At 38.3% G+C, this 26,991-nt stretch overlaps 1 protein-coding gene across 2 annotated transcripts in view; it reads right to left on the bottom strand.

Annotated features, from left to right (window-relative positions):
* Window positions 1–297: 297 nt before the first annotated feature.
* Window positions 298–26,991, bottom strand: part of parga (poly (ADP-ribose) glycohydrolase a) — a 138,243-nt gene continuing 111,549 nt past the window's right edge. Inside the window, exons 15-18 of one of the 2 annotated variants that reach the window (XM_069885430.1) lie at window positions 26,027–26,135; window positions 3,056–3,161; window positions 1,830–1,958; window positions 298–1,248 (exon numbers count right to left, since the gene is read on the bottom strand). In XM_069885430.1, the coding sequence (XP_069741531.1) occupies window positions 1,106–1,248; window positions 1,830–1,958; window positions 3,056–3,161; window positions 26,027–26,135 (487 nt within the window). In that variant the 3' untranslated portion in view covers window positions 298–1,105. Of the gene's footprint in view, window positions 1,249–1,829; window positions 1,959–3,055; window positions 3,162–24,200; window positions 24,282–26,026; window positions 26,136–26,991 lie in introns of those variants that run through there. The other variant, XM_069885431.1, reaches the window with a different exon arrangement.

Raw genomic sequence — 26,991 nt, 5'->3', positions numbered from 1 at the left:
AAGTGACAGCAAGAAAAAAGTCATGTGTCATCCTATTTCTGTCATTTATTAGTGTGTAAGAAAACGGTCTTTTAGGATATTAATAGGTTTATGATCAATATGATTGAGACCACACGGGCTGTGGCCTGCTGGAGACAGGCTCATGGGAACCAGATATCGGAACAGAGATTCGAGAGATTGCTGGGGGCAGGAAGGGCTTCCAAAGAGCCTCGGGCACTGGAAGGCTTCCTGATCTGGAGCTCAGGTTGCTGATGGATTGAACAGCAGACAAAATTACAATGTGTCACATTTTTAATATGTTATTACAGGACAATAAAAGGAACCTTGAATCCTAAAGCACAATAATGTAAATAATTTCCCCAAATCTTGTATTCAACTGAAGATTTTTATTTGGACAATTAAAAAAAATACTTCTTTACATGTTGGGAGTCCAATTTCCCCCTTTATCAATTGGTCAGCAGTTAATATTCCTGAATATTTTCAGCATTGGGTACCACAGTCTAAGAACTTACCATTGGTATTTGAAGTCTTAGCAATTTTGAACAAAATAAGAGACACTTACATTGTTGCTTTTTGCCTTACAATACATGCCTGACGATGATGTCCTCATTCTTCTAACTTGTGCCTCATGCTTTTTGTTGCCAAGGCTAATGAAGGCATGCTAAAAGCCTGCTGAGACTTGAACTTTGATTTAAATCATTTAAGCAGAGAGATTATTCAAGATAACTGGTTTATTCCTTCAGAAAAACTGCATGAATTGATATTGATATAGTCTTCTATAATAACTGGATAATATGTACGATATAGAAAGGTGTGTATATTGCCCTCGTTAGCCCTGGGTTAAAAAGATTCACACGGTTATTTTCCCTGAATTTCCACTTTGGGTTTGATTGCTAGAACTGATAAGCATTCCTTCCAAAAACACCAGAAAATATCACTGTCAGAATACACCATGTTTTGCAATATATATATATCTTTTTTTTAAACACAAGAATGGGCCGACAGATTGAAGATCATTTGGAACGATAATTGTAGCGAGCAGTGAAGCTCTGCCGTCCCATGAGTTTAAAGACAGCCTTTCAATGTGATGCAGCTCAAAGTGATGTCAATCATCATCCTCGTCTGTTAAATCCAGGTATAAAGCCACAATATCATAGATGAAGTTGTAGAGCTTAGTGTTTGGTCTTGAAGAAGAACAGGGTCTGCACACTTCACTCCAATATTGTTCCAGAAGTTTGTATATTTGACCTGAAAAAGGTTAAAAAAAAGTTTACAACTCACTTAAGTATTTTATATCTTGAGCAGTTACATCAGGACGGTATGGTCAGCATAGTGGTCAGTACATCGGTGTTAAGTGCCATCAATTGGGGTTCGAATCCGGCACTGTCTGTAAGAAGTTTGTACGTTCTCCCCATATCTACGTGGGTTTCCTCCAGACACTCCAGTTTCCTCCCATCCTTCAAAACATTCCCAAGTGTAGGACAATTGGGTGTAATTGGGCAACACAGGCTTGTGGGCCAAAAGGGCCTGTTACCAGCCTAAATATAATTTTTAAAATTTAAATTTAATTTACTGATAAATTTATCAAGTAAATTCCTTGTAATAACTACAGCCCTAAAGAATCATGAAGAAATCAAGGCAGAGTTGTTTCGAGATTTAACAGAATGTTGCACTTATACCATTTACAGAATTTAAAAACTCTTTGGATGCAAATAATTTTTTTACAATATAGCAGGAAAATGTCGCTGTCACTCACAAACCTGCTGCTACATGCCTGGCTTGTAAAGGTTGACAACTCCACACTCTGTTATAAATGAGTTTTTGCTTACCAACAGTCTGCTCCTTCTCAATTAGGAACTTGTGCATATCGTGTATCTCGGTCATTAATTCTCGGTCCCCAAAGGTGAAATATACCACATCACGCCCTGCTTCTGCCGCTGCCAACATCTGTAACAAGGCTGCAACAAATTCACATGTATGTCACTGGTCGTCCCTTTGAATTGTGGTTGTTGGAACAGCAACCCGTCCTTGATGAGGAGTCCTCCCAAACCACAATCCACTCCTTGGTTCTGAATGCTAGCTGATCTTTGCACCAGACAGCGATTTAATAATACAGTAAAACCCTTAGTATCTGGTACCCACAGGGATTGGTAGATGCCGGATAAGCGAGTTTTCTAGTTGCTTGAGGCTCACTCTAACAATGCCTAACTTATACACTTGCATTAAGAATAAAATGTTTAAAAGTCAAAAATATTATACTGTACTTACACAAACTTCACTTGCATGAATATAGAAACCTTAAAGCATTTTGCTTTTTTTTTCGGTCACATTCTTTGAAAACATAACAGTTGCGCATCTGCAGTTACCTCCATTGTTTGCAATACATGTACATTCAACACTTCAGTTCTTTTCTGAAGTGTAACAGCCTATCAGCTAATACATAAGAACTGTTTAAATACAATACTATTATCATTTGAAAAGCACCAAAAAATACCCTCTTGGACACATTCATTATGCAGCAAAACTCAGTTTTGTAACGAGGCCCCAGGGACTAGAGATGAACTCTAAAATAATATACTACTGTCAAACTGCACATATAATGAACACCAGGTTTCTGTGCTGAATATCAGTGTTTGCTCAGTGTGGGGGTGACTTTTGCTTGACCTTCCATCCCAAAGTTGCCAAATCTAAAATGTCCTTCAAGTGACACACTAATTATTCATTAATAAAGCAAAGATTCAAAATAAATGTTTCTCTCCATGATTTTCTTTTATTCATACCTAAAAGCAAACATTATTTATCTGTTTTGCAATGTCTATCAATTCTTTGTACAAGTTGTGATTATTTGTTCTCACGATAAAGAATTTAGAATCGTTATAAAATGCGCAGTTTCTATCTCTTCTCAGGAGTTTCTTAAACCATTTCACCATTGACTACTTTTGAAGTAGCAATGCTATCTTTGCTATCTATGCTAAAGGAATAGGATGAGTCTCTAGTTATCTTTTGCACATGGTACATCATATGAATTTTTTTTTAAAGTAACATGTTTACTTACATTTTAACTTGGCGTCCCCACCAAAAGCTCCGCACCCCCAGTTTCCGGTGGCTACAGCTGAAAGATTCCTGGGATCAACACCAGGTCGGACAAAACCACAAAAAGCCTGGAAAATAGTAAAGAGCAGAGGGAAATATTTAATTAACAAAATTGGCAAAGAACAACACCAGCCTTTGCTTAATATTTCACAAACTTGCATCCCTGATACAGATAGAGGCAAATTTGGTTTGAAAGACATTTTTTTCAAGTACTGATGTTAAGAACTACTCTTTCTGCTTGGTGCAGTACAATCAAAAGATTATCACAATGTTGTTTGTTTCTTTAGCTCAATGCAACTCAAGAACTCCAGGATGGAGACACGATCTTTCCAACAGATGCCAAGGATGCAATGGAGGGCACGCACGTGGAATTTCTCCAGTGATTTGATGTGACATTGGTACAAGAGTCCAGGTCTCCATCCATATAGGAGAGAAGGGATGACCACAGCTCTGTAGACTTTCAGCTTTGTGGAGATGTTGACGTTGTGTTGATTGAGCATTCTGGTACGCAGCCTCCCCAGAGTCTGGCTGGCCTTTCTGATCCTGGAGTCTGTTTACATTTGTCAGCTGGGTGTTGTCAATAGTGATTTTTGATTCTATGGTGTTGGTGTTTGGCACAGACAGATGAAGTACTTCAATCTTGTTCAGGTTGATGGTCAGGCCAAAGAGCGTAGCAGCGTCTGAGAACTGTAGATTACTATCTGTGTGCACCAACCTTGAGGTTTTGAATCATGCAAAGTCCATGAGCATTGAGTCCCTGATCATCAGAATCCAGATGCGGTGGGTAGGACATGTCATCAGAATGGACAGCCACCGAATGCCTTGCCAGCTGCTTAATAGTGAACTAAAGACCGGGTCGTTCACGCAAGCACTACAAAGAAGGTGTGAAGGAAACACTACGCCACTGTGGCATCCAGGCAAAACCACTAGAAGCTGCGGCTGCTTACAGATCCTGTTGGCGAGGCCTATGCGATGAAGCCGACACCAGTTTCAAAGACAGCCGCTGCCAAAAACTGATGGAAAACCGTGAACGGCGTCACAAAGCAGCAGCCACGGTTATCACAACAATGGACTTCCAGAGCCCCCGATGTGCTAGAATTTGCACTTCCAGACTGGGACTGCAAAGTCACCTTCGTGTCCACAGATGAACTGCACACCAGTGTATCTTCTCCGAACCGAAGGACGACCGATATATGTATGAAATATATAAAGACTGAATGGAACCAAATACATTTATTTCAGAACCATTTATTTTGACTTGTACTCTTAGAAAAAGACAATCATATTCTACTCACTGCACGACTGGTGAGAAAACTAGGGATTGAAGAAATCACCACAGTGAACATTTCTACAGCAGCACAGTTGCATTTCCAAGACTTGAATGCACACTGGCTTTATGTGCAGATTTTAACAGTCTCAAAGGGTTTCAGCTTGACAGAAGTTTCACTTTGGTAATATGCTTTATTTACTTCGATTTTAAAATCCCCTTGTTCTTTTTCCATGCATTTCAACCAAACTTCTCCAGCAATTTGGTTAGAATACTCTTAATTCATCACCATAGAACATCAAAAACAGGCCCTTTGGCCTTTCTAGTGTGTGCTGAACTATTATTCCACTTTGTCCCACTGACCTACACCCGGTCGATAGGCCTCCATACCCCTCCCATCCTTGTACCTGTCCACATTTTCCTTAAATGTTAAAACAGAGTCCGAATTTACTTCTTCAGCTGGCAGCTCATTCTGCACTCACATCATTCTGTGTGAAGAAATGCCCCCCCTCCCCCGCCCCCCAATGTTGCCCCTAGTTCTTGCCTCCCACTGGAAGGAAAACAAGAAGTGCCATGTGGGAAGCTGCCTTCTTTCCCCATTACTCAGATTATACTCAGAAAGACATGCTCTCTCCTCAGTCGAGCAGTGGATATGATCTGATGATGAAAGGATCAATCGATTCACAGATCAATGTGGAAGGAACACATTTGGTGTCAAACTTGGCACCTAAAAATCAAAACAATCAAACCACTGGGAAATCAATACATTTGATACTGACAGTTCATTGATATTTTTGTGGCTAAGTCTTCCTCTATACAATTTTTCACTGTATGATTAATAAACATTTAAAGTCCAGATTGACTGCACCTTTGAAAGTGTAAATTTCATTAAACCTATAATTTTCCTTCAGCCTTATTACTTAGTTTGCAAACTGATATTTCACAAGAAGTGATCTTAAATAATGTGGCAATACCACTTACACATGAAATTAAATTTATACATTGACTTTCATATCAGCCTGGTTCCAAAGTGCAATCTCCAAATTATGAAAGCATCCATGATGGAGAATTTCTGCTTATCATGAATGACACTGACTTCTGGTTTCAGTCAGTCCTCCATTTGGGGGTGTAGGCCCTGATGTAATAGGTTAACATCAGTATGTGCCTTAGTTTGACTCCTCACTTACCAAAGAGATGTCTGAAATGGGCTTTGTGTGCTAATAGAACATCTCATAGGAATAAATTATTCTTTGGCCAGAGCAACAGCAATCTCTACATCATATTTTCACAACCAACATAAAATTAGGGGTTTTTTTTGCATTAAAAACACATTTTAATCCACTGAGATCACAAAGTTATCGACACTAATTCTGACACTGGCAAAGTATTAAAAATACACAGGGTTAAAAACCATGATGCGGGTCTAAATTAATCTGAAATTTAAAAAATATGAAAACTTTTTTTAAATTTAAATGTAGACATACAGTACAGTAACAGGCCCTTCCAGCCCATGCTGCCCAATTATACACAATTGACACACAACCCCTGGTCCGTTTCGAAAGATGGGAGAAAATTGGACCACCCAGAGGAAACCGACGCAGAGAGTGTACAAACTCCTTACAGACAGTGCCGGATTCAAATTCTGTTCACTGTCGCTGTAATAGGATTGCTCTAACCACTACACTAACCCCCTATTATTGTTAAAATAGAACAACAGTGAACAATATTTTTGATTGCAGTAGAACATCTTTTGTAAAGTTCGTTAGTTTGTAATCAAAACTATTGTTGAACAAAACTGATCCATGATGGTCAAAGTGATGAGATAAGCACGTGAGTAAATACAGTGTGAGGGGAGGTGAAAACGGGGAAGGTAAATGCAAACAGGGAAGGGAAAATTTAAAACAATTTTAAAAATTGACATCACACAGCATGGCAACAGGCCATTTCAGCCCACAAGTTCGTTCTGCCCAATCCAATTAACCTACACCCCTGGTACATTTCAAACAGTGGGAGGAAACTGGAGCACTCGGGGAAAACCCATGCAGACACGGGGAGAACATACAAACTCCTTACAGACAGCGTGGGTTTCGAATCCCTGTTCTGATCGCTGGCGCTGTAAAGGCTCTGCACTAACAGTTTCACCAACCACAAAGCGGAAAGAAGAAAAAAAAAATTTCTGTGGTACATTGTGCAATTTTAGGATGTTCCAAAGTACTCTCCAACAAATGAAATATTGTAAAGAAAATTAATAGTCTAATGAGTCAGGGAGTGAAACTCACAGTGTTAGTTACCAATCAATTGTTTTTTTTCTTCTGAGAGCAATGAAAGGTGCTCAAACCAGATTACCAAAAGGGCTGAAGTGAAGGTCAATGGTATGTTGACAAATGCAAAGGCCAAAAGCTGTAATATGTTGGAAATTTGAAACAAAACCCAGAAATTCCGGCAACACTCAACAGGTCAGGCAACATCTCTGGAGGAAGAATTAATATCTTAGGTTGATGATTTCTTTCTTTTCTTTTTCAATCTTTTTATTATTATTATAATTTATAAACACATACAGTTCAAAGAGATATAAAAAAAATACATAGTAAGTAATGAATTAATACAGAGATATTAAACAATAATATTACAGAATAAAAATATATCATAAAAAAAAATTTTGATCAGTTTAGGGTGTGAACTATCTCTAAAAAAAAGATATAATTAATAACAATATATGAAAAAAGAGAAAAAAAAACCCCAAAAAAGAAGAAAAAACAAATCTGAATTTAAAAAAAACTTAAAAAAAACTTTAAAAAAAAAACCTACAGATATAGCTAAACCATGCCGATCACTCCGATCTCATCTTACAGCCCAATTATCATACATAATCATAGAAAGAAAACAGAGCCAGATCAACTCACCACAAATGAAAATATTGAATAAATGGTCGCCAGGTTAACTCAAACTTAGAAGGGGATTCATAGACAGAGTTTCTAATTTTCTCTAAATTTAAACATAGTATAGTTTGGGTAAACCATTGGAAAACAGTGGGAGGATTTACCTCTTTCCAATTTAATAGTATAGATCTTCTAGCCATTAGTGTAAGAAAAGCAATCATACGATCCGCAGGAAGAGATAAATAAGTCAAATCTATCATAGGTAATCCAAAAATTGCAGTAATGGGATGTGGTTGTAAATCAATATTCAAAACAGTAGATATAATGGAAAAAATTTCCTTCCAATAATTCTGTAAAGAGGGACAGGGCCAAAACATACGTGTAAGGGAAGCTATTTCCAATTGACATTTATCACATATAGGATCGATATGAGAATAAAAGCGATGGAGTTTATCTTTAGACATATGAGCTCTATGAACAACTTTAAACTGTATTAGTGAATGTTTTGCACATAGAGAAGAAGAGTTTACCAGTCGCAGAATTTTATTCCAATTTTCATTAGAAATATGAAGGTTGAGTTCTCTTTCCCAATCATTTTTAAACTTTTCAAAAGTCCCAGAATTTATTTTTGTAATTATATTATATAATTTAGATATCACACCTTTTGGAGGGAATTTTGAATATAGTATATCCTCTAAAACAGTCGTAGTCTCCCGATTGGGAAAAGAGGGTAAAGTCGAAACTAAGAAACTCCTAATCTGCAAATATCGAAAGAAATGAGATCGAGGTAAATCATATTTCATGGATAATTGTTCAAATGACATGAAAGAGTTATCCAAGAATAAATCCGAAAAGCATGTTATACCTTTAACTTTCCAGAGTAAATAAGCTTGATCAATTTGAGAGGGATGAAAAAGGAAATTTAGTACAATAGGAGTTTCCAAGATAAAATGACTTAGGCCAAAAAATCTCCAGAATTGAAACCATATACGTAGTGTATGTTTAGCAATTGGATTATCAATTTGTTTATATAATTTAGTAAGAGTAAAAGGGAGAGCAGCTCCCAAAATAGAGCTAATTGAAAACTTTTGTATCGGTTTAATTTCTAAATTTACCCAATGGGGATTTAGAGATAATTCTGAATAATTCAACCAATACCTTAAGTAACTAATATTAATTGCCCAGTAATAAATTCTAAAGTTGGGTAATGCCAACCCTCCCTCTAGTTTAGATTTCTGTAAATATTTTTTCCCCAATCTAGGATTCTTGTTTTGCCAGATATACGAGGACAATTTAGAATCGACCTTATCAAAAAAAGATTTAGGAACAAAAATAGGTATAGCTTGGAATATATATAAAAATTTAGGTAAGATCATCATCTTAATAGCATTAATTCGGCCTATCATGGATAGGGATAATGGTGACCAATTGGTAAGTAAACTGCCGATCAGGTCCAATAGAGGGAAAAAATTAGTCCTAAACAAATCTTTATGTTTTTTAGTAATCTTAATCCCTAAATATATAAAATGGTCTCTAGCTATTTTAAAAGGTAAACTATCATAAATAGGGACCCATCCATTAAAAGGGAATAATTCACTTTTATTTAAATTCAGTTTATATCCCGAAAAATTACTAAATTGGGCTAATAAAGATAAAACTGCAGGAATAGAATTTTCAGGATTGGAAATATATAACAATAAATCATCTGCATATGGTGATACTTTATGAATATCCCTGCAACGAATAATACCAGTAATATTGGGTGCTTCTCTGATAGCAATTGCCAAAGGTTCTAAAGCTAAGTTAAATAATAAAGGGCTAAGGGGGCACCCTTGCCTGGTGCCCCGAAATAATCGAAAATATGGTGATCTTTGAGTATTAGTAAAAACCGAGGCAACTGGGGAATTATAAAGAAGTTTAATCCAAGATATAAATATCGGACTAAAATTAAATTTTTCAAGAACTGTAAATAAATAAGGCCATTCTACTCTATCGAAGGCCTTCTCAGCATCTAGTGAAATAACACATTCTGAAGACTTATGTGAAGGAGTGTAAATAATATTCATCAATCTTCTAATATTAAAGGAGGAATAACGATTTTTAATGAATCCAGTCTGGTCTTCAGAGATAATATATGGTAATATCTTCTCTAGCCTTGTCGCTAGAATTTTAGAGAAGATCTTAGAATCAACATTCAACAAAGAAATAGGTCTATAAGAAGAACATCGGTCGGGTCTTTATTTTTTTTCAAGATTAGAGAAATCGTAGCTCTGTAAAATGATTGTGGTAGTTTACCCAATGTGATAGATTCATCAAACATCTTAATCAGCCAGGGAGAGAGAGTAGAAGAAAAAGCTTTATAAAATTCCACAGAATATCCATCGGGACCTGGTGCTTTCCCCGAGTTCAGTGAGAAAATAGTATTATTGATCTCCGAATCTGTAATGGGTTTACTTAATTCTAAGTTATCTTGAGGTAATACTTTTGGGAATTTCAAATGTTCTAAAAAATTAAACATATTACTAAGGTCTTGAGGGGATTCTGTACTATATAAGGATGTATAAAAATTTTGGAAAGATTGATTTATCTCTTCCTGGTTAACAGTCAGTTCTCCATTCTGTTTGCGAATCTCCGGGTTGATGATTTCATCAGAATGGTGAGGGTGATCTGCTGAGTACCCCAGCATAGTTTTAGTTTTGTTTCAGTACAGTGATAAACAATGAGGACAATAAATAGATCATGTAATCTAACTGTTATCCAAAAGATCTTTCTAATGCTGATAATACAGGATACAGTAGAAAGTAATATATAGTATGGCCTTCAATAGGAGGGCTTTCACAAGATTCCTCAACAACATTAGAAGACAAAATTAGATCCCAGAATCCAGGGTAAATCACATCTTAAATTAGAAAATGAGCTCAAGAAACTATTGTGAGTAGCATATAAACTTGTGCAAAAGTTGTACTTTTTGGATCAATTGTTTGGGTCAAATTTGGAGGAGTTGACTTTTACACGGATCACACTCTTGATCGTGGTCAAGTATCTGAGCCGTTCAAGGCGTTGGGAGCTCGGATGGGCAGGCAGCCAGGACCTAGGAGAATCTGTGGCCAGGGCATCGGGAGCTCAGATGGATGGGCGACTGGGCCAAGGGTTTGCGGATGGAGCACCAGGAGCTTGGATTGGGGGTGGGGTGGGGAAGCCAAGGGTTTATAGGGAACCTGAGTCGCTCGGGTTGAGGGGGCGGGGGGGGGGGGGAGGTCGACTATTACATGCCCATAGGTGGAAGTACTAATTGTGCAAATGTTCAGCCTGACCAGCAGAGATTCATTTCCAAGCAATGATAATGGTTTAGATGGAAAGAAGTTGAATCATGTTGCCTGAGATTTGATCCCAACACTCTTGCTCAATGATAATCAATGAAAATAAACAGAGCCAAAACACAGCAGAGTGACTGGAAATTCCTGCAAACACAGAAATATTAAATAGAACACTATTTGCAATAGACAACTTAATTTCAGAATAAATTACTGTTTTGCAGAGAGTGGGTTAAGACAGATGTAATTCAATATGAAGCACAAAAAAAAAAATGATTGGTAATTGAAGGCATTTGAAAAAAAAAAGGAAATGTAACATATGGAGAGGTTGTTTGTTTCCCTTGGAAAAGAAAATGTGAGTGAAGTCTACAATTTTAAAGACAACAAACTCATTTGGTTTTTTTTAGGAGTTCAAAAACCATAAGGCACTGTGAGATGGAATATCAGAAAAAATACCAAAAGAGCAACAGAATCATGAACGGGACATCTTGGGGATGTTACTGAAGCATAAATAAGTTCAAGGAAGAGATGATTCTGAAGGGCTTAGGAATGTGGTAACCTCATGGTTTTATTTTTTTAAAAATCAGGAAGGAGAGTCACTTTCTATTAAAACACTTTCTATTAAAACATTTTGCACTCCACCTTCCTGTACTTGATGAAGGCCTTTTTGCATGAACATTACAAACTTCAGAGGAAACAAAATAATTTTCCCACAGGATATTTCTTATAAATGACTAACCCCAACAGTCTTAGTTTAATTCAGACACACTACCATTGCTTTTGTGCCAGTGAAAAACTAACACAGAATCAGAATTTACTGTCATGAAATTCGGTGTTTTGCGGCAGCGTTGTAGTGCAAACATTCAGATTATAACCACCTTATGACATTACTATACAAAATAAAATAAACCTAACAGTAATAGTGCATGAAAAGTAAGGCATTGTCTTTGATTCACTGATCATTCAGGAATCTGATGGCAGTGGGCAAGAACCTGCCCTTGAGCCACTGAGTGCTCGTCTTTAGGCTCCTGCACCTTTTCCCCAATGGTAGCAGAGTCAAGAGGGTATGGCCTGGGTGGCGGGTGTCTTTGAGGATAGAGGCTGGGTTTTTTTAAAGACTCGGTCTTGTAAATGTCTTCAATGGAGTGAAGTCTGGTGACTGTGATGTTGCAGGCCGAGTTAACAACCCTCTGGAGTTTATTCTTTTCCTGAGAGTTGGCGACTCCAGAGAAGGCAGTGATACAATCAGCCGGAATGCTCTCCACAGTACACCTGTAGAAATTTACAAGAGTCTTCGGTGACGTACCGAAACTCCTCACACACCTCACAAAGTATAGCCGCTGGCCAGCCTTCATTGTGATTGCATCAATGTGGAGGCTCCAGGAAAGATCATCAGGGATGTTGGCACACAGAAATTGGAAGTTCTTGACTCTTTCCACTACTGAGCCCTCGATGAGGACTGGGTCATGTTCTCCTGACTTCCTCGTGAAGTCCACAATCATCTCCTTGGTTTTGCTGATGTTGAGTGCAAGGTTGTTGTTGTACACAATTCAACGAGCTGATCTCTCTCCCTGCTGTACATTCCCTCATTGCCATTTGTGATTCTGCCAAAAACTGTTGTGTCATCGGCAAACTTGTCGATGGCAAAGCATTTTAATCACAATTCCTGGAAGTGAGCCAGTCATGGACTCTATTGAAATCTGATGAATATACTGGGGTAGCCACTTTAGAATAATCAAGATTTCACTCCAGCAGAACTTTACCTTCTGTAGCACTCATTGTGAGTTGACCTGCTGCACAAGAACAGCACTTTTCAGGGTGCAGTGAGGTCTTTAACATGCACCTGTGGTCTCAGTTTTAAGTGCCTCTTAAAGAGGACAGGAACTGTTATGAAAGATCACTTTTTTTGTTTTCTCAAAACATTTCCAGGTGCATAAATTTTAAAGCATTACAGGTACCAAATTTTTTTAAAAAGACATTGAATAAAAGGAACCTTATTTCAACAATAAAATTCAACTCATTTATGCAGTAGATACAAGCCCCAATTTAAAAAGAAAGGCTTAACTGACAGTTCTTTGATCATTTGAACACAAGAACATTTTGCTGGTGAGACAGTTGTGAGTATTTATGCCACATTCCCTTGTTAATTCAAATTAAGGTATTAACTGATGCGTTAAATTGGGAATGGTATTTCAGACAATGCACATTTCATAATAAACCAACACTTAATGATGAGGCAAAGACAGCAGGAATTTAGCACTGTGAACTGCAGGTTCAAATTTAACCATGATTTGCATGGAAGGGAAATAATGACCCATTAACAAATTCAGTAAGAAATCAAAGACATTGAAGCGACAAGACTCAACACTGGCCTTTTTGACTTGTAGCCTTACAGCAAAAATGAATTAATGGCTGCGTATCTCTCACAGAGACTGCCGAGTTCCAACGCTCGGGAAAAATTGTCATAACTTGCTTAACTTGGGTTTACATTTGTTAACAGAATACAAAATGTCCAAACTCAGCATTTTCGATCATTTGATGAATTACTAACAAATGATTTATAAAATAAATCTGAATTACAAAGAGTATTCATCTATACACAAGTGCAACTTGGTCATTCATAAATCTATCCTAATACAGATGAAAATACTCCTTTTTCAATTGATTAATTTGTCAATAAAATATGGTTGGGCTGCTAATTTACTTTTCCAATTAACCTGTCACTAAACTTTACTATATTCATTTATTGTGCATTTGGAACCGAGACATTTTCGCCAATGAGGAACAGGATATTTCTCCCTATTACTTGGAGAACCTCCAAATCTCAAAAAAAAAAGTACAACCAAAAATTTTAAATATATATGTATTCCACACATTTGGAACTTCAACTTTTACTGCCAACTTAATTCTAAGACGATCTGCAATTTGCAATGGCAAAGACTTCCACTTCAGCTATATAAATGTTTTTTTAAAAATCAGAATAAACCAGGATGGGTCACATTGTGGCAAATTGTGTTCCTGATGTCAAACAAATTGTACATATGAGCAACATCTAAGCTAGCCCAAATGGCTAATTTTGCTGATTTTCTTTTCTTCTGGACAATTTTTGAATGTTGGAATAGAGCAGTTTACTTCAGCTCAATTTGGTATATGACTTTTACCTTCTACATCTATCTTTAGGTTCCTTTTACAATGGAAATTTATGCCCGACTGTAGATTTTGAATGTATTAATTTAATTTCCCACTCAGTTAAATAGCACTGAAACAGGGTCTTCAGCTCAAATCTTCCATCCCAGCCAAGGTGCCTTCCAGAGCAAACCCCATTTGCCTGGATTTGGTCCATTTCAATCTAAATCTTTCCTATCCATGAACTTGCCCAAATTATTTTTTTTAAATGCTGGAACTATTCCCACCTCATCACTTCACCTGGCAGCTTGTTTCATGTGCCTATCACCCTCAATGTGGGGGGAAAAAGTGCCTCTCAGGTTCCTTTTGAATCTTTTACCTCTCACTTTGAAACTACACCTAATTATCCTATCCTGAGAAAAAGAGTGGCCATCCACCTATCTGTGCCCCCATGATTTTATAAAGCTCTCTAAAGTCACCCCTCAACCTCTTTTACCCCAGGGAAAAAAGTGACAGCCTGTCAAATCTCTCCATATAACTCAAGCCTTCTCGTCTCAGCAACCTCTACATATTAATTTTCTTAAAATTCTCTAAACTAAATTCCACTTTACTGACCAACTGATCAGACCCTTTCTACTCCCCGACGTCTCAAGTTTTCTTTATTGACACCACACGAAAATTTTTTTTCCATCATCTGCAAACTTCTTTATCATATCCCTACATTTAGGGCTAAATTATTAATAATGATTACAAAAAAATAATTAACTATTGAGCCCTCTGGAACCTCACTGGCACCAAACTTTTGTCACAATGACCATTGAATTGATTTCCTGCCACTGAACCAATTCTCAACCAAATGTCTCACTTTTTCAACCAGCTTTCCATGTTCAATTTGTCAAAAGCCTTACTATAACTTACATAATCTACTTCAAACGTACTGCCCTTTATGACCTCAAAGAATTCAATCAAGTGAGTCAGGCATGACCTTTCCTTAACAAATCCATTCGGACTGTCCCCAATTGATCAGTCTTTTTCGAAATCAAAGATAATTTTGGAATCTATTCAAAGGCTGAGAAATCTGCCAACCACTGAAACTAAACTAATGGGCCTGTATGTGTTTTTAACACTGCAAGATTGCGCAAATTGGGATTGTACTCACTGGAGTTTAGAAGATTGAGAGGGGATCTCATAGAGACCTATAAAATTCTGGCAGGACTGGACAGAATGGATGCAGATGGGATGTTTCCAATGATGGGAAAATCCAGAACCCGGGGCCATGGTTTGAGGATAATAGGGAAACCATTTAGGACCGAGATGAGGAGGAATTTCTTTACCCAGAGGGTGGTGAATCTGTGGAATTCATTGCCACAGAGGGCAGTAGAGGCAGGTTCATTAAATATATTTAAGAGGGAATTAGATCCATTTCTTCAGTATAAGGGTATTAAAGGTTACGGAGAGAAGGCGGGGACGGGGTACTGAACTTTAAGATCAGCCATAATCTCGTTGAATGGCGGAGCAGGCTCGAAGGTTCGAATGACCTACTCCTGCTCCCATCTTCTATGTTTCTATGAGCCAGCAGTGAGACTGTGACTGAGTTTGGGGGCATGATTTTTGGTTGTTAATAAACCAAAAATGCTCAGAATTCTCCACAGCTCTAATAGGGCCACGGAGAGAGACAGAGAGATTGGGACTTGGAAAAGTGTCTAAGAACTTACAAAATATAGAAAAACAAGAAGCAAGATGATAAGCAGACGCTCTGAGGTTTTGCCAGAAGGTTACCAATTGTTTGATTAAGAATAAAAATTATTTTGTGTTGGGTTTAATTACAATGGAATATCTTGTGACAGCAGGAATTGTGTTTCAGCAATATAAATGTGAGAACTAAAAAATTTTTGTCACATACTCTGTATGCGCAAATATACCTGTACCTTAGAGGTAAGGGAGACTCCCTTGGAACAGTACTACAAGCTTTGCAGTGGCTCTTGCTGCAATGGGGCAGTCAAGCATTGCAAAGCAATAAAAGTGTTTGACCTTACTTGCACCGGGCCTGGAAATTTATTCACAAGTCTGAAGTGGTGCAGACTACCACATTTGGCGCTGTGAGCAGGGTTTCAAGATAGGAAATGGAAGGCAGCAGTGGGCTGAATAAGCGAGACATGTTGGAACAGAACTTGGGAGACGGATGGCCCCACAAGGTGAGATTAACTTGGTCTCTGTTGTTTCCCTTCCCAACGCTGCCCTTGCCCGTGTGCCTCAGACTATCTTGGTGAAACACAAAGGACCTGAATGACAAGAGTGGGTTAGAGTCCTACGGTAAGAATCGTGGGTTAGAGTCCCATCATGGAAGGATTTGAGAGTGGGTTAGAGTCCCACTGGTATTTAAGTAAAATTTAATCTAAATCGCTAAACAAAAACATGGAGAAGATTATTAACAAATCACGAATAGGGTCACCTGTAAATATGATGGGTAATGAGTATCTGGAATTTCAGAAGGAATTGCAACAGTTATCAGCACAATTGACTCGGAGATCAGGAGAAGTTATTTGGCTGGCGGGGAGTGGGGAGACATGGAATGTCTGAGGGGTGTGGAAGAAAAATAATGGCCATAAATGGAAACATTTCATTAACAGTAGAAAGCGAAGGCTCAGCCGAAGAACGAAGAGTTTATGTTGGCTAGCTGGAGGGATAATGCATGTCAGAGAGGGATAGCAATATTTAGTGGTGATGGGACAGTGAAGAGTTGGGAGACTTGAGGGCAGAGTGTGATGGATGGAAGAAAATGGAGGAAGAGGGAGTGAAGGACAGAGAAAGAGAAAGATCAGGAGGGAAATAAAAGACCAAAAGAGTCTTATAAGGCTCTTTACCCCATGCTTGGCTTCCTGATGTTGTTTGAAGAAAGGGATTGGGAACAAGAGGGTGAGGACTGGCTGATGCCATCCTTGTATCCACCATTGCCAGCACCACCATCTCTTGAGTTTCCTGGAGAGAAGATGCAAAGTTCTCTGCACAAAGGTGCTGACACAATGGTGGCTCAGGGCAATACAGCAGCTAATCAGGTTGATAAGGAAGCTGCTGCTTGCAGAGATTTACTTGTTCCTCAGGGACCCATTAATTTCTTGGTCCCATCTAATAACACGATGAGCCTGCTAGACATGGAATCAGGGTATGTACGCTTCAGAGGGATGCCTCTGATCAGGAGCGTCAACAATGGGTGGATATGGGTTGATGCTTCTGCCAAAGGACAAAGTTGTGACTTACCCAGCTAACCATGTGTTCTGACATATTTACCCTTGTTCATTCATTATATTCATACACATGTAAACTGTTCTCCCCCCAAGCCATCAGGCTCCAAAACTCCCAGTACAGATGTACATAGTGCACCATGGACTTTCAGTGTTTACATCTTAATACCTTAATATTTTAATGTGTTAAATGCTTTCCTAACATATCTATGTAAATCTGCTCCATGGTCCTGGAAAAACGCATTATTGTCCTACATGCAAGCATAGTATGAATGATAAATAAAGTGGACTTAACTTGGTAAGATGGGAATGAGAAGTAATCGTTTGCAATCAAGGTGGCACCCAAATTTTCACCAGATAGCAGCAAAAAGGATCGAATGCTGTTTAACATGTAAAAAGAATAACATTGGAAAGGTATACCACATGCACCAGGAGTTATTCCCTTTCCAGGTAGACCTTTTTCATGCTTACAGCTAAATTTTATTGATTTCCCGCAGGTACATTGCTAAAAATATTGTTCAGCTATTGTTGATCTGTTTAGCTGATGGATAGATGCCATTCTGATTACAAATATTTCTTAGGGAAGCTATCCCAAGGTATGGATGACTGGCAATGTTGAGTTCTGATAATGGACCACACTTTGTTACTAAAATCTGTTGCAAGGAGCTAGCAATAAAACAGAACTGGTCTGAATTGGCCATGGTTTCACACAAGAGTGACTCCGCAGAGACCCTGTGGAGAGCATCAATCCAATGGATCTCCACGTGGTCAGAAGTGAGATGGGAAAATATATGAATCAGTTAACTAAATCTCTGAGTTTTGTTGACGATTTGTGTGGCACTCAAAGTTGAATAGCTTTTTTGTATATGTCCTATGTGTAGGAACAGAGACACAATGTATCAAGTTGTTGGATACGTTCATGTATTCCTGTCACACTGAGGGAGAGATTCCCCTGCAACCTCTGCCGTCTTCAGTGTGGGACTCATGACTTTCTGAGCAAGTTTCTCAAGGGGGACCTTGTCAAATGCCTTCCTAAAATCCATACACAAACGTACCGGCGTTCCTTCATCAATTTCTTTTATTACCTCCTGAAAAAACTCGATTAGTTTCATGAGGCAACACCTTCCCCTCATAAAACCATGATGAACATCCCAAAGATTCCAAATGCTCATAAATCCTGTCCATAAGAATCCTCTCCAAAAGTTTGCATACTACTGACACAAGACTGATGACCAGGATATTAATTGTTAGATTAAGGATAAAAAGTATTCAGTGTTGGGTTATTTACAATGGAATATCTCATGTTAGCAGGAGTTGTATTACAACAATGTAACTTCAATAACTGAAAAACAAACTGTAATTTATTCTCCAAGTGCAAATATAGGAGGAGGGGAGATTCCCTTAGAGTAGGACAAGCTCCTTTGCAGTGCCTCTTGCTGCAACTGGGTACTGAGGCTTTGCAAAACAATAAATGTCCTTGACCTTACTTACATTGGTCCTGAAAATTTATTTACCACCACAGAGTGGGGTGGACTATCACAAATACAGTGAATTCTTTAAAGTACCAAACTCATTGACAGAAAATGCATGGAAGTTATGGTTGAAATGAAGACAATAACAGATGGGACAATTAAAATTCCAAGAGAACCACTGAGAATTTTTTGTTTCAGTCAGGGCAAATGATGAGCTTAAAAACTAATTTTCACTCTTGTAATTTTAAAAAATACCGTATCTATTATTTTCAGGCAGAAATGTTGCAATGTGGAAAAATCAGATCTTCAAAACCAAATCTGATAACGCATCCTAATAGCACGATGATTATTGCTGCAAGGAATTTTTGTTGAAAAATAACTACTACCTTTTAAACATGAAAGGCAATACATTACAATCAACAAAATTAGACTGCAGGAAACTGTAATGAAAAGCAAAAGATGAGTATTTGATATGGTACACAATCTTGCTTGTGTTCAGGAAATTTCAGAAATCTAAATTTAACATCCAGAATTCTGCTCCGAATTCTATAGCAATACATCACTTCATACATTTATGGAGGTCTGGATTTACTTCAAATGGTACTTTATGCATTAGCGTCATTTTTAAACAAAATGTTAGCTGTCAGAAAACCAGTCAGCAATGTGATTAGGAAATCTGTATGGAAATTTTATTAAACACGTTCACTTAAACGACTGATAGAATATCATGTCTAATATGTATTTAGACATTTAAAAAATTTGATGCCATTTTATTAATCAACTATTTAATGGAAAAGTTGTAGTTCTAAACCAACGAAATAAAGATAATAAATATTCTGAAAGATTAATATGCACATGACCACTGTTCTTAACACACAATTGGTTAAAAAAAAATGTGCTTCAGAGGAAAAAAAAGTTTATAGTTTCATTAAATTATTTTAATGGTGCAGAAAAAGATTTGCTAACCAGAACATTATAGCAAATACACATCAACTTAACATGATCTTGTTAAAAAATAGTCGGCTCTTTTTGAAGTGTATTTTACGCTGAAAAAGTAACAGCTGGTAAAGATGTACAATTACTCTTTTAACTTTACATTTTCTTCTCTTACTTATTGTGAATGCCCATCCACACTTCAGGAGACTAGAGCATCCATGAAACTAAAAATTGGTTTTGTTTTTGCAATTTACAAGATTTTTTTTAGAGCATCAGGAAGCTTGCTCAAATGGATCTTGCACTGCATGGGTAATTAATTACCATATCAGGAGTGATTGGCCATTTCAATTAAATTGTCTCCAGCTATTGAAAAAAAAACCATTCGACATCATATTTTACAAAGAAGGAATTGCATTCGGTAGAATGCTAGGATTTAGTTTGACTTCAGGAGTTAATGGGACTTGATGTTAGTCTGGTTGCTTCTTTGGAATTGTTGCCTTGAGAGGACGATGTTACCAAAAATAGTCTGCCACATGCTACGCTAGATTGAGAACTCCAGAAAATGATTGAAACTAATTATGTTTTTTAGAGATTCAGAACTGCCTTAAGCCTTTGAACTGCTGAGTTTCTGTCCAGTGGTTTAGTATCAGGGCAGTGTTGGATCTCCATTTCTTCATCACATTCTCAGGTACAGGAGAGCAACTTTAGACACATGCTCAAAAACTATTTTTAAGTCATTCAAATATTCTTCTATAAATCCATATATATTTGTACAGGAAGATAGGAACATAGGAAGTAGGAACAGGAGTAGGCCAAAAATGGCCATCGAGCTTGCTCCGCCATTCAATACGATCATGGCTGATCTAATTTACGACCTAACTCCACCTACCTGCCTTCTCCCATATCCCCTAATTCCTCTATCATGTAAAAATTTATCTAACCGAATTTTAAATATGTTTAATGAGGCAGCCTCAACCACTTCCCTGGTTAGAGAATTCCAAACATTCACTACTCTCTGGGAAAAACTATTTTTCCTCATCTCTGTCCTAAATCTACTCCCCCAAATCTTGAGACTCTGTCCTCTCGTTTTAGTTTCCCCGGTCAGCTCAAAAACCTTCCTACATCTATCCTATCCATACCCTTCATAATCCTATATGTTTCTATAAGATCTCCTCTCATTCTTCTGAACTCGAGCGAATACAATCCTAGACGATTTAATCTTTCATCATAAGTCAACCCCTTCATCCCAGGGATCAACGTAGTAAACCTCCTCTGGACCGTCTCCAAAGCCAGTATATCCTTCCTCAAATATGGAGACCAGAACTGGACACAGTACTCCAGGTGTGGTTTCACCAGTACCTTATACAGTTGCAACATTACCTCCCTACTCCTGAATTCAATTCCTCTAGCGATGAAGGCCAACATTCCATTTGCCTTCTTAATCACCTGCTGTACCTGCAACCTAACTTTTTGCAATTCATGCACAAGCACTCCCAAGTCCCTCTGTACAACAGCATGCTGTAGTTTTTCACCCTTTAAATAATATTCAGCTCTTTTATTTTTCTTGCCAAAGTGGATAAGCTCACACTTACTAACATTGTACTCCATCTGCCACACCTTTGCCCACTCATCCAGTATATCTCTCTGCAGACTCTCCACATCCTCATTACAATTTGCTCTTCCACTCAATTTGATGTCATCCGCAAACTTGGCTACACCACATTTTGTCCCCTCCTCCAGGTCATCAATGTAAATGATGAACAGTTGTGGGCCTAACACCGACCCCTGCGGCACCCCGCTTACCACTCTCTGCCAACCTGAAAAACTCCCATTTATCCCGACTCTCTGCCTCCTGTCAGACAACCAATTTTCAATCCAGCCCAATATACTTCCCCGGACTCCACTTTCCTGTAACTTACTGTTAAGTCTCTTGTGCGGCACCTTATCAAACGCTTTCTGGAAATCCAAATACACAACATCAACCTGTTCCCCTCTATCCACCGCACCCATTATATCCTCAAAGAATCCTAACAAGTTTGTCAAACAAGATCTTCCCTTTCTAAAACCATGCTGCGTCTGCCTGATTGAACCCTTATATTCCAAAAGTTTCACTATTTCATCTTTAATGACGGCTTCAAGCATTTTTCCAACCACAGATGTCAAATTAATTGGCCGATAATTTCCAGTCTTCTGCCTACATCCCTTCTTAAAAAGTGGCGTGACATTTACGGTCTTCCAGTCTGCTGAGACCTGCCCAGAATCCAAAGAATTTTGGTAGATGACCACCCATGCATCAACTATAACTTCTGCCATTTCCTTCAGAACCCTTGGATGCATATCATCAGGACCAGGTGATTTGTCTGGCTTTAGTCCCATTAGTTTCTCCATCGCTACTTCCTTTGTAACAACTATTTTATCAAGGCCCTCCCCAACATTCACATCCTTAACTCCGCACTTGGGCATGCTGGACGTGTCTTCCACCGTGAAGGCTGACACAAAATATTTGTTTAATGCCTCGGCCATTTCCTCATTTTTTGCTACCAGTTTTCCTTTCTCATCCTCCAAGGGTCCTATGTTAACTCTGGCCACCCGCTTCCGTTTTATATATTTATAAAATTTTTTGCTTTCTGTTTTTATATTTTGTGTCAATTTACTTTCATAATCCTTTTTCCCATTTCTTATTATGCGCTTTGTAACCCCTTGTTGTCTCTTAAAGTTATCCCAATCTTCCAGTTTCCCACTGCTCTTTGCAGCTTTGTACACCTGCACCTTCAATTTTATCCTCTCCTTTATTTCCTTTGTTAACCACGGTTGATTTTTCCCTCTCTTGCTGCCCTTTTTACTGACCGGAATATATTTTTGTTGAGCATTACAAAATATTTCTTTGAAAATCTTCCACTGTTCCTCAACTGTTTCATCAATTAGCCTGTGCTCCCAGTCCACTCTGCCCAATTCCTCCCTCATCCTATGGTAGTCACCCCTGTTTAAACATAATATATTAGTTTTAGATCTAACTATTTCCCCTTCCATCTGAATGAGAAATTCAATCATACTATGATCGCTATTTCCCAGATGGTCTCTGACTATTACATCATTTACTCGACCTATCTCATTGCACAACACTAGAATCCAGGAGAGCATTTTCTCTTGTGGGTTCCTTTACATGTTGCTCAAGAAAGCTATCACGGACGCATTCTATGAAGTCCTCTTCCAGACTCCCACGACCAACTTGATTTTCCCAATCTATGTGGAAGTTAAAGTCCCCCCCAGGACTACTGCCGTATCATTATTACATGCCTCACTTATCTCTCTATTTATTTCCTGTGCCACTAAACTATTGTTATTTGGTGGGCGATAGATAACACCCACCAATAATTTTTTCCCTTTGTTATTCTTTATCTCTACCCAAATGGACTCAACATTATGCTCTTTAGATCTTATATCATCCCTCACTACTGCCTGGAGCTCATCTTTGATTAAGAGTGCAACTCCACCTCCCTTACCATCCTGTCTATCTCTTTGCACCACCTGATACCCTTAAAAGTTTAATTCCTATTTAGGGTCACCTTGTAGCCATGTTTCCGTGATGTCTACCAAATCATAGGCATGGGTACCGATTTGCGCCTCAAGTTCACTAACCTTATTTCTAATACTGCGGGCATTCAGATAAAGTGCCCTTATGCTCTTTGTCCTTTTAATATCTAGTGACTTCTGTAACCTTTTCTTTTGATTTTTCTGCCCACTATTTTTCTTCGTAATTTTCTTAACACTATCATTGACCCGAAAACTCACTGCACCATCTGATTTTTTACTTTCTCCTCCCAACATTACTTTTCCTATTTTACTTTTCCTGGCCATTACTTTATCTTCCCTACCCTTTTCCCTATCACTCTGGTTCCCATACCCCTGCCAAATTAGTTTAAACCTTGCCCCACTGCTGTACCAAACATACTTGCCAAAATGTTGACACCTTTTGGATTTAGGTGCAACTCGTCCTTCTTGTAAAGATCATGCCTTCCCCAAAAGAGATCCCAATGATCCAAGAAGCCAAATCCTTGCCCTGTACACTAGCACCTCAGCCACACGTTCATTTTCCTTATCCTTACATTCTTTTCATCACTTGCATTTGGAGCAGGTAGTAATCCCGAGTTCCTGTCTTTCAGCTTTCATCCCAGCTCACTGTAATCCCTTTTCATTACCTCCTCCCTTTTCTTGTCAATGTTGTTTGTACCCACATGTACCAAGACATCAGGCTGCTCTCCCTCTCCTCTCAGAATATTTTGGACCCGATTTGTGATATCTCGTACCCTTGCACCAGAGAGGCAGCACACCATGCGGGTATACTTATCTGGCTCACAGAATCTCCTGTCTGTACCCCTGACAATGGAGTCCCCAATAACTACTGCATTTCTCCTTTTCTTTTGCACCACTTTCTTTTCCACCACTCTGCCAGGCTCATTGCCATTGACCTGGTGCCAGTGACCATCTTCTGTCCGGTCATCTCACTAAACAGAATCCAACTCAACATAACTGTTGCTGAGTGGGATAGTCACTGGTGTGCTCTCCGTTTTTCTCGTTTTTTTCATTCCTCCCCTGACGGTTTCCCACTTACCTGACATGGGTTCTGGAGTATTTATCACCCTGAAAGTTGAGTCGATTAACTCCTCACTCTCCCTTACAAGCCGCAGGTCATCAATCTGCAACTCCATATCCCTAATTCGCTCGCTTAGTAACTGCATCTCGGTACACCTGGTGCAGATGTGGCCATTTGGGAGGGTGGAGGTCACCCATTGTTCCCACATCTGACACCCAGTACAGAGCACTAACCCTATTGGCATGACTCTGAATACGAAGGCAAATAACTCAGCTTACCTTTTCTCCTTGCCTGCTTTCGCCGAAGCCTGATAAGCCAAAGCCAGGAAGTCTCACTCCTTCACTGCTTTTCTAGGTGTCTTAAAAACATTTCATGTCAAAATAACAAATCCTCAACAGCAGAATGAGGTTAAACCAAACTGCAGATATCACAAGCCGCTTTCAGATGGCCACAACACCCGTCTGTAAAGCCGTACATTGTACTCCTGTGCGGCTGTCGGGTGGCCATCTGAAACAGGAAAAGCCGGCCAGGAGGTCTACTCACCCTACCCTTCTCCAGTAGGCATAATATCCTGCTCAGAGTATTCCCCATTGCAGCTGAAAGTAGCTCAGGCAAAGCTGCTAGCAGCGGCTTTATTTTTTTTAACCTCTCTTTTCAGTAATGAAAGGAATAGCTCATTAGATATAGGTTCTACTTTATTTGATATCATTGAGGAAGTAAATTGTATGTGCCAAAGAAGATAGCAATTATTAAACTCAGTTGGTAATGCGAGGATCTTAAAACCCCAAATGCATGGTTAAATGGTGCTCTGCTTGATGGAAAGCTACTTCTAGAGAAAAATTTACAGGTGGTAGTGTACTTACTCTGTAAGTTTCTGAACCAGAGTTTTACATTTAAGTCCTTGGTTGCAAGAAGATAAGGAAGTGTAACTCAAAATAAGCAAAAATATCCCTAATTTTCTCAAATCTTTTTTTACTTTTGAATTGTCAAAAATTGCATTCAAAACACTGATAAAAGGATACAATCATACATGCCTTTTAACTATTTCTATCATATCTTCCTCCACCACTTCCCCTGCATGCACTTAAATGAAGCAAATGGCACAATGTGCTAAGTTGATGCTTGTTGCCATCAGGCAATCTAAATCTAAATCTTTCAAGTGACAATTTGTACTCCAAGCAGTCACTACTTCCACCGCTTCGTTCATTTTTCAGAGAGTGAGATTTAAAGGCACAACAATATTGAATTCACAAATTGGTTGGTATCAAATATCTCTGAAATACAAAGGATTCTCAAAATGCTAACCCCAGTTTGACAGAGAAGCTGATAAATGTGCAATCACTTGATAAATCTGTAGCAGCCACTGGACAACACAATATATTGTTGACCCCAATTCTATAGTGAACAATTCTGTTTGTGCCTTGCAAAACGCGTAACAAATAATTTTAAATAAAAGTATCAAAACTTTCACAACTGAATCAGAAATAAATTTTTTCATATGTTTTTGTGCTGCCAAAGTTAGTTTCCAGATTTAAATTTTAACTTAGTAAGATGTTGAGCCATTAAATTATTTCTTATGAGAATTATCAAGGGGCTCAAGATTTCTTTTGTAACTATTTTATAATCAAAGTGGCTTCATGCATTTGAAAGTTTAAAATTCTGAGGTTAAACATATGAGAGCTAAAATGACATACTTGTCTGCCTCCCATCTCATTTTTTCTGCATTCATGCCGTTGAATGAGTGACAATTTAAGCTTTTTTCTACTTATTACATTTCCATAATTTTAAGGGAGCATTTGTTTCATTGTTGATTTTAAAGGTTTTGAGACTTTCTTATTAAAGAAAATTACTTAAACCACTGTATCTACAGATTTTCATGATTCACTTCTTATTAAAGAATCATTTTTAACAGTTCAGTCCTGTAAATATAATTGATTATAATGCAAAACAAATTTATGAAACTGCATTTTGATTCATTCTTGAAAAAAAAAATTCTAATTCTAATTTTCCACATTGGGATTGATTGTTCAAAAGTACAAGATAAAATAGGATTTAATTATAGAGGGAAATTAGAACATAAAATAATGAGATTTAGACACTCACCTTATTCATTTCTCTCTTTAAATTATTTGGAGAAAATTGGTCAAGATAATGTCGAAAAGGCAATGCATCTATGGCTACAATCTCGGTGTTGTGCCTCTGCCAAGCATCCCTAGATGAAATCAAGAAGGAAATACTTATTAAAGAACAATCCAAGTTAATATGATAAATCCAAACTGACAACTGATGGAACTGATATGCACTCATATCATGAATAAATGAAGTTTGAAACTATTATAACCATATATCCATAACCATTTACGGAGCGGAAACAAGCCATGTTGGCCTTTCGAGTCCACACTGGTCTCCGTAAAACTCTCAAAGTCAGCTGCTAAGAACAAGGGAGGAAATAGAAAACTTTTTATTTAAAAGAAAAACAGATTAAAATCTCTCATAGCAATTGATAAATTATGCTGTCCTTGTGTAATACATGATGATGACACCATCTGCTGTTTATAAATCTGGACGCTTTCAGAGTCTTTCCAGTATGAAACTTACAATGCAACAAGAGCATCTGCGGGACTGCTTTGAATTGGTGGACTGAAACATATTTAAAAACTCATCCAATAGACTTGAATGAATATGCAACAGTTGTCACCAACTTCATGAAGACCCGTGTAGATGAGAGTGTGCTTACGTACACATACTGCGTGTTTCCCAACCAGAAGGCATTGATGAATCAGAGGATTCGTAACCCACTGAGGGTGAGATCAAGGGCGCTTAAGACTGGGGATCTAGATTTCTACAAGTACAGCCTGTGGAAGGCTATCTCTGAAGCGCCACCTATGGTCATTACAGTCTACAAAGTGAGGATGAACAACATAGATTACCCGATGAGCTGAACACATTTCTATGCCCGCTTTGAGAAGGAGAACCAAACAGTGCCTACTAAGGATAAGGACGTGTGATACCTGTCTCTGAGGACTATGCCAGAACATCATTCAAGAGGGTGAACCCTCACAAGGCAT

The sequence above is a fragment of the Narcine bancroftii genome, chromosome 6 (genome assembly GCF_036971445.1).
Source record: "Narcine bancroftii isolate sNarBan1 chromosome 6, sNarBan1.hap1, whole genome shotgun sequence".
NCBI lineage: Eukaryota > Metazoa > Chordata > Chondrichthyes > Torpediniformes > Narcinidae > Narcine > Narcine bancroftii.
The sequence above is the reverse complement of the archived record's forward strand: the minus strand, read 5'-3'. Positions and strand labels throughout refer to the sequence as shown.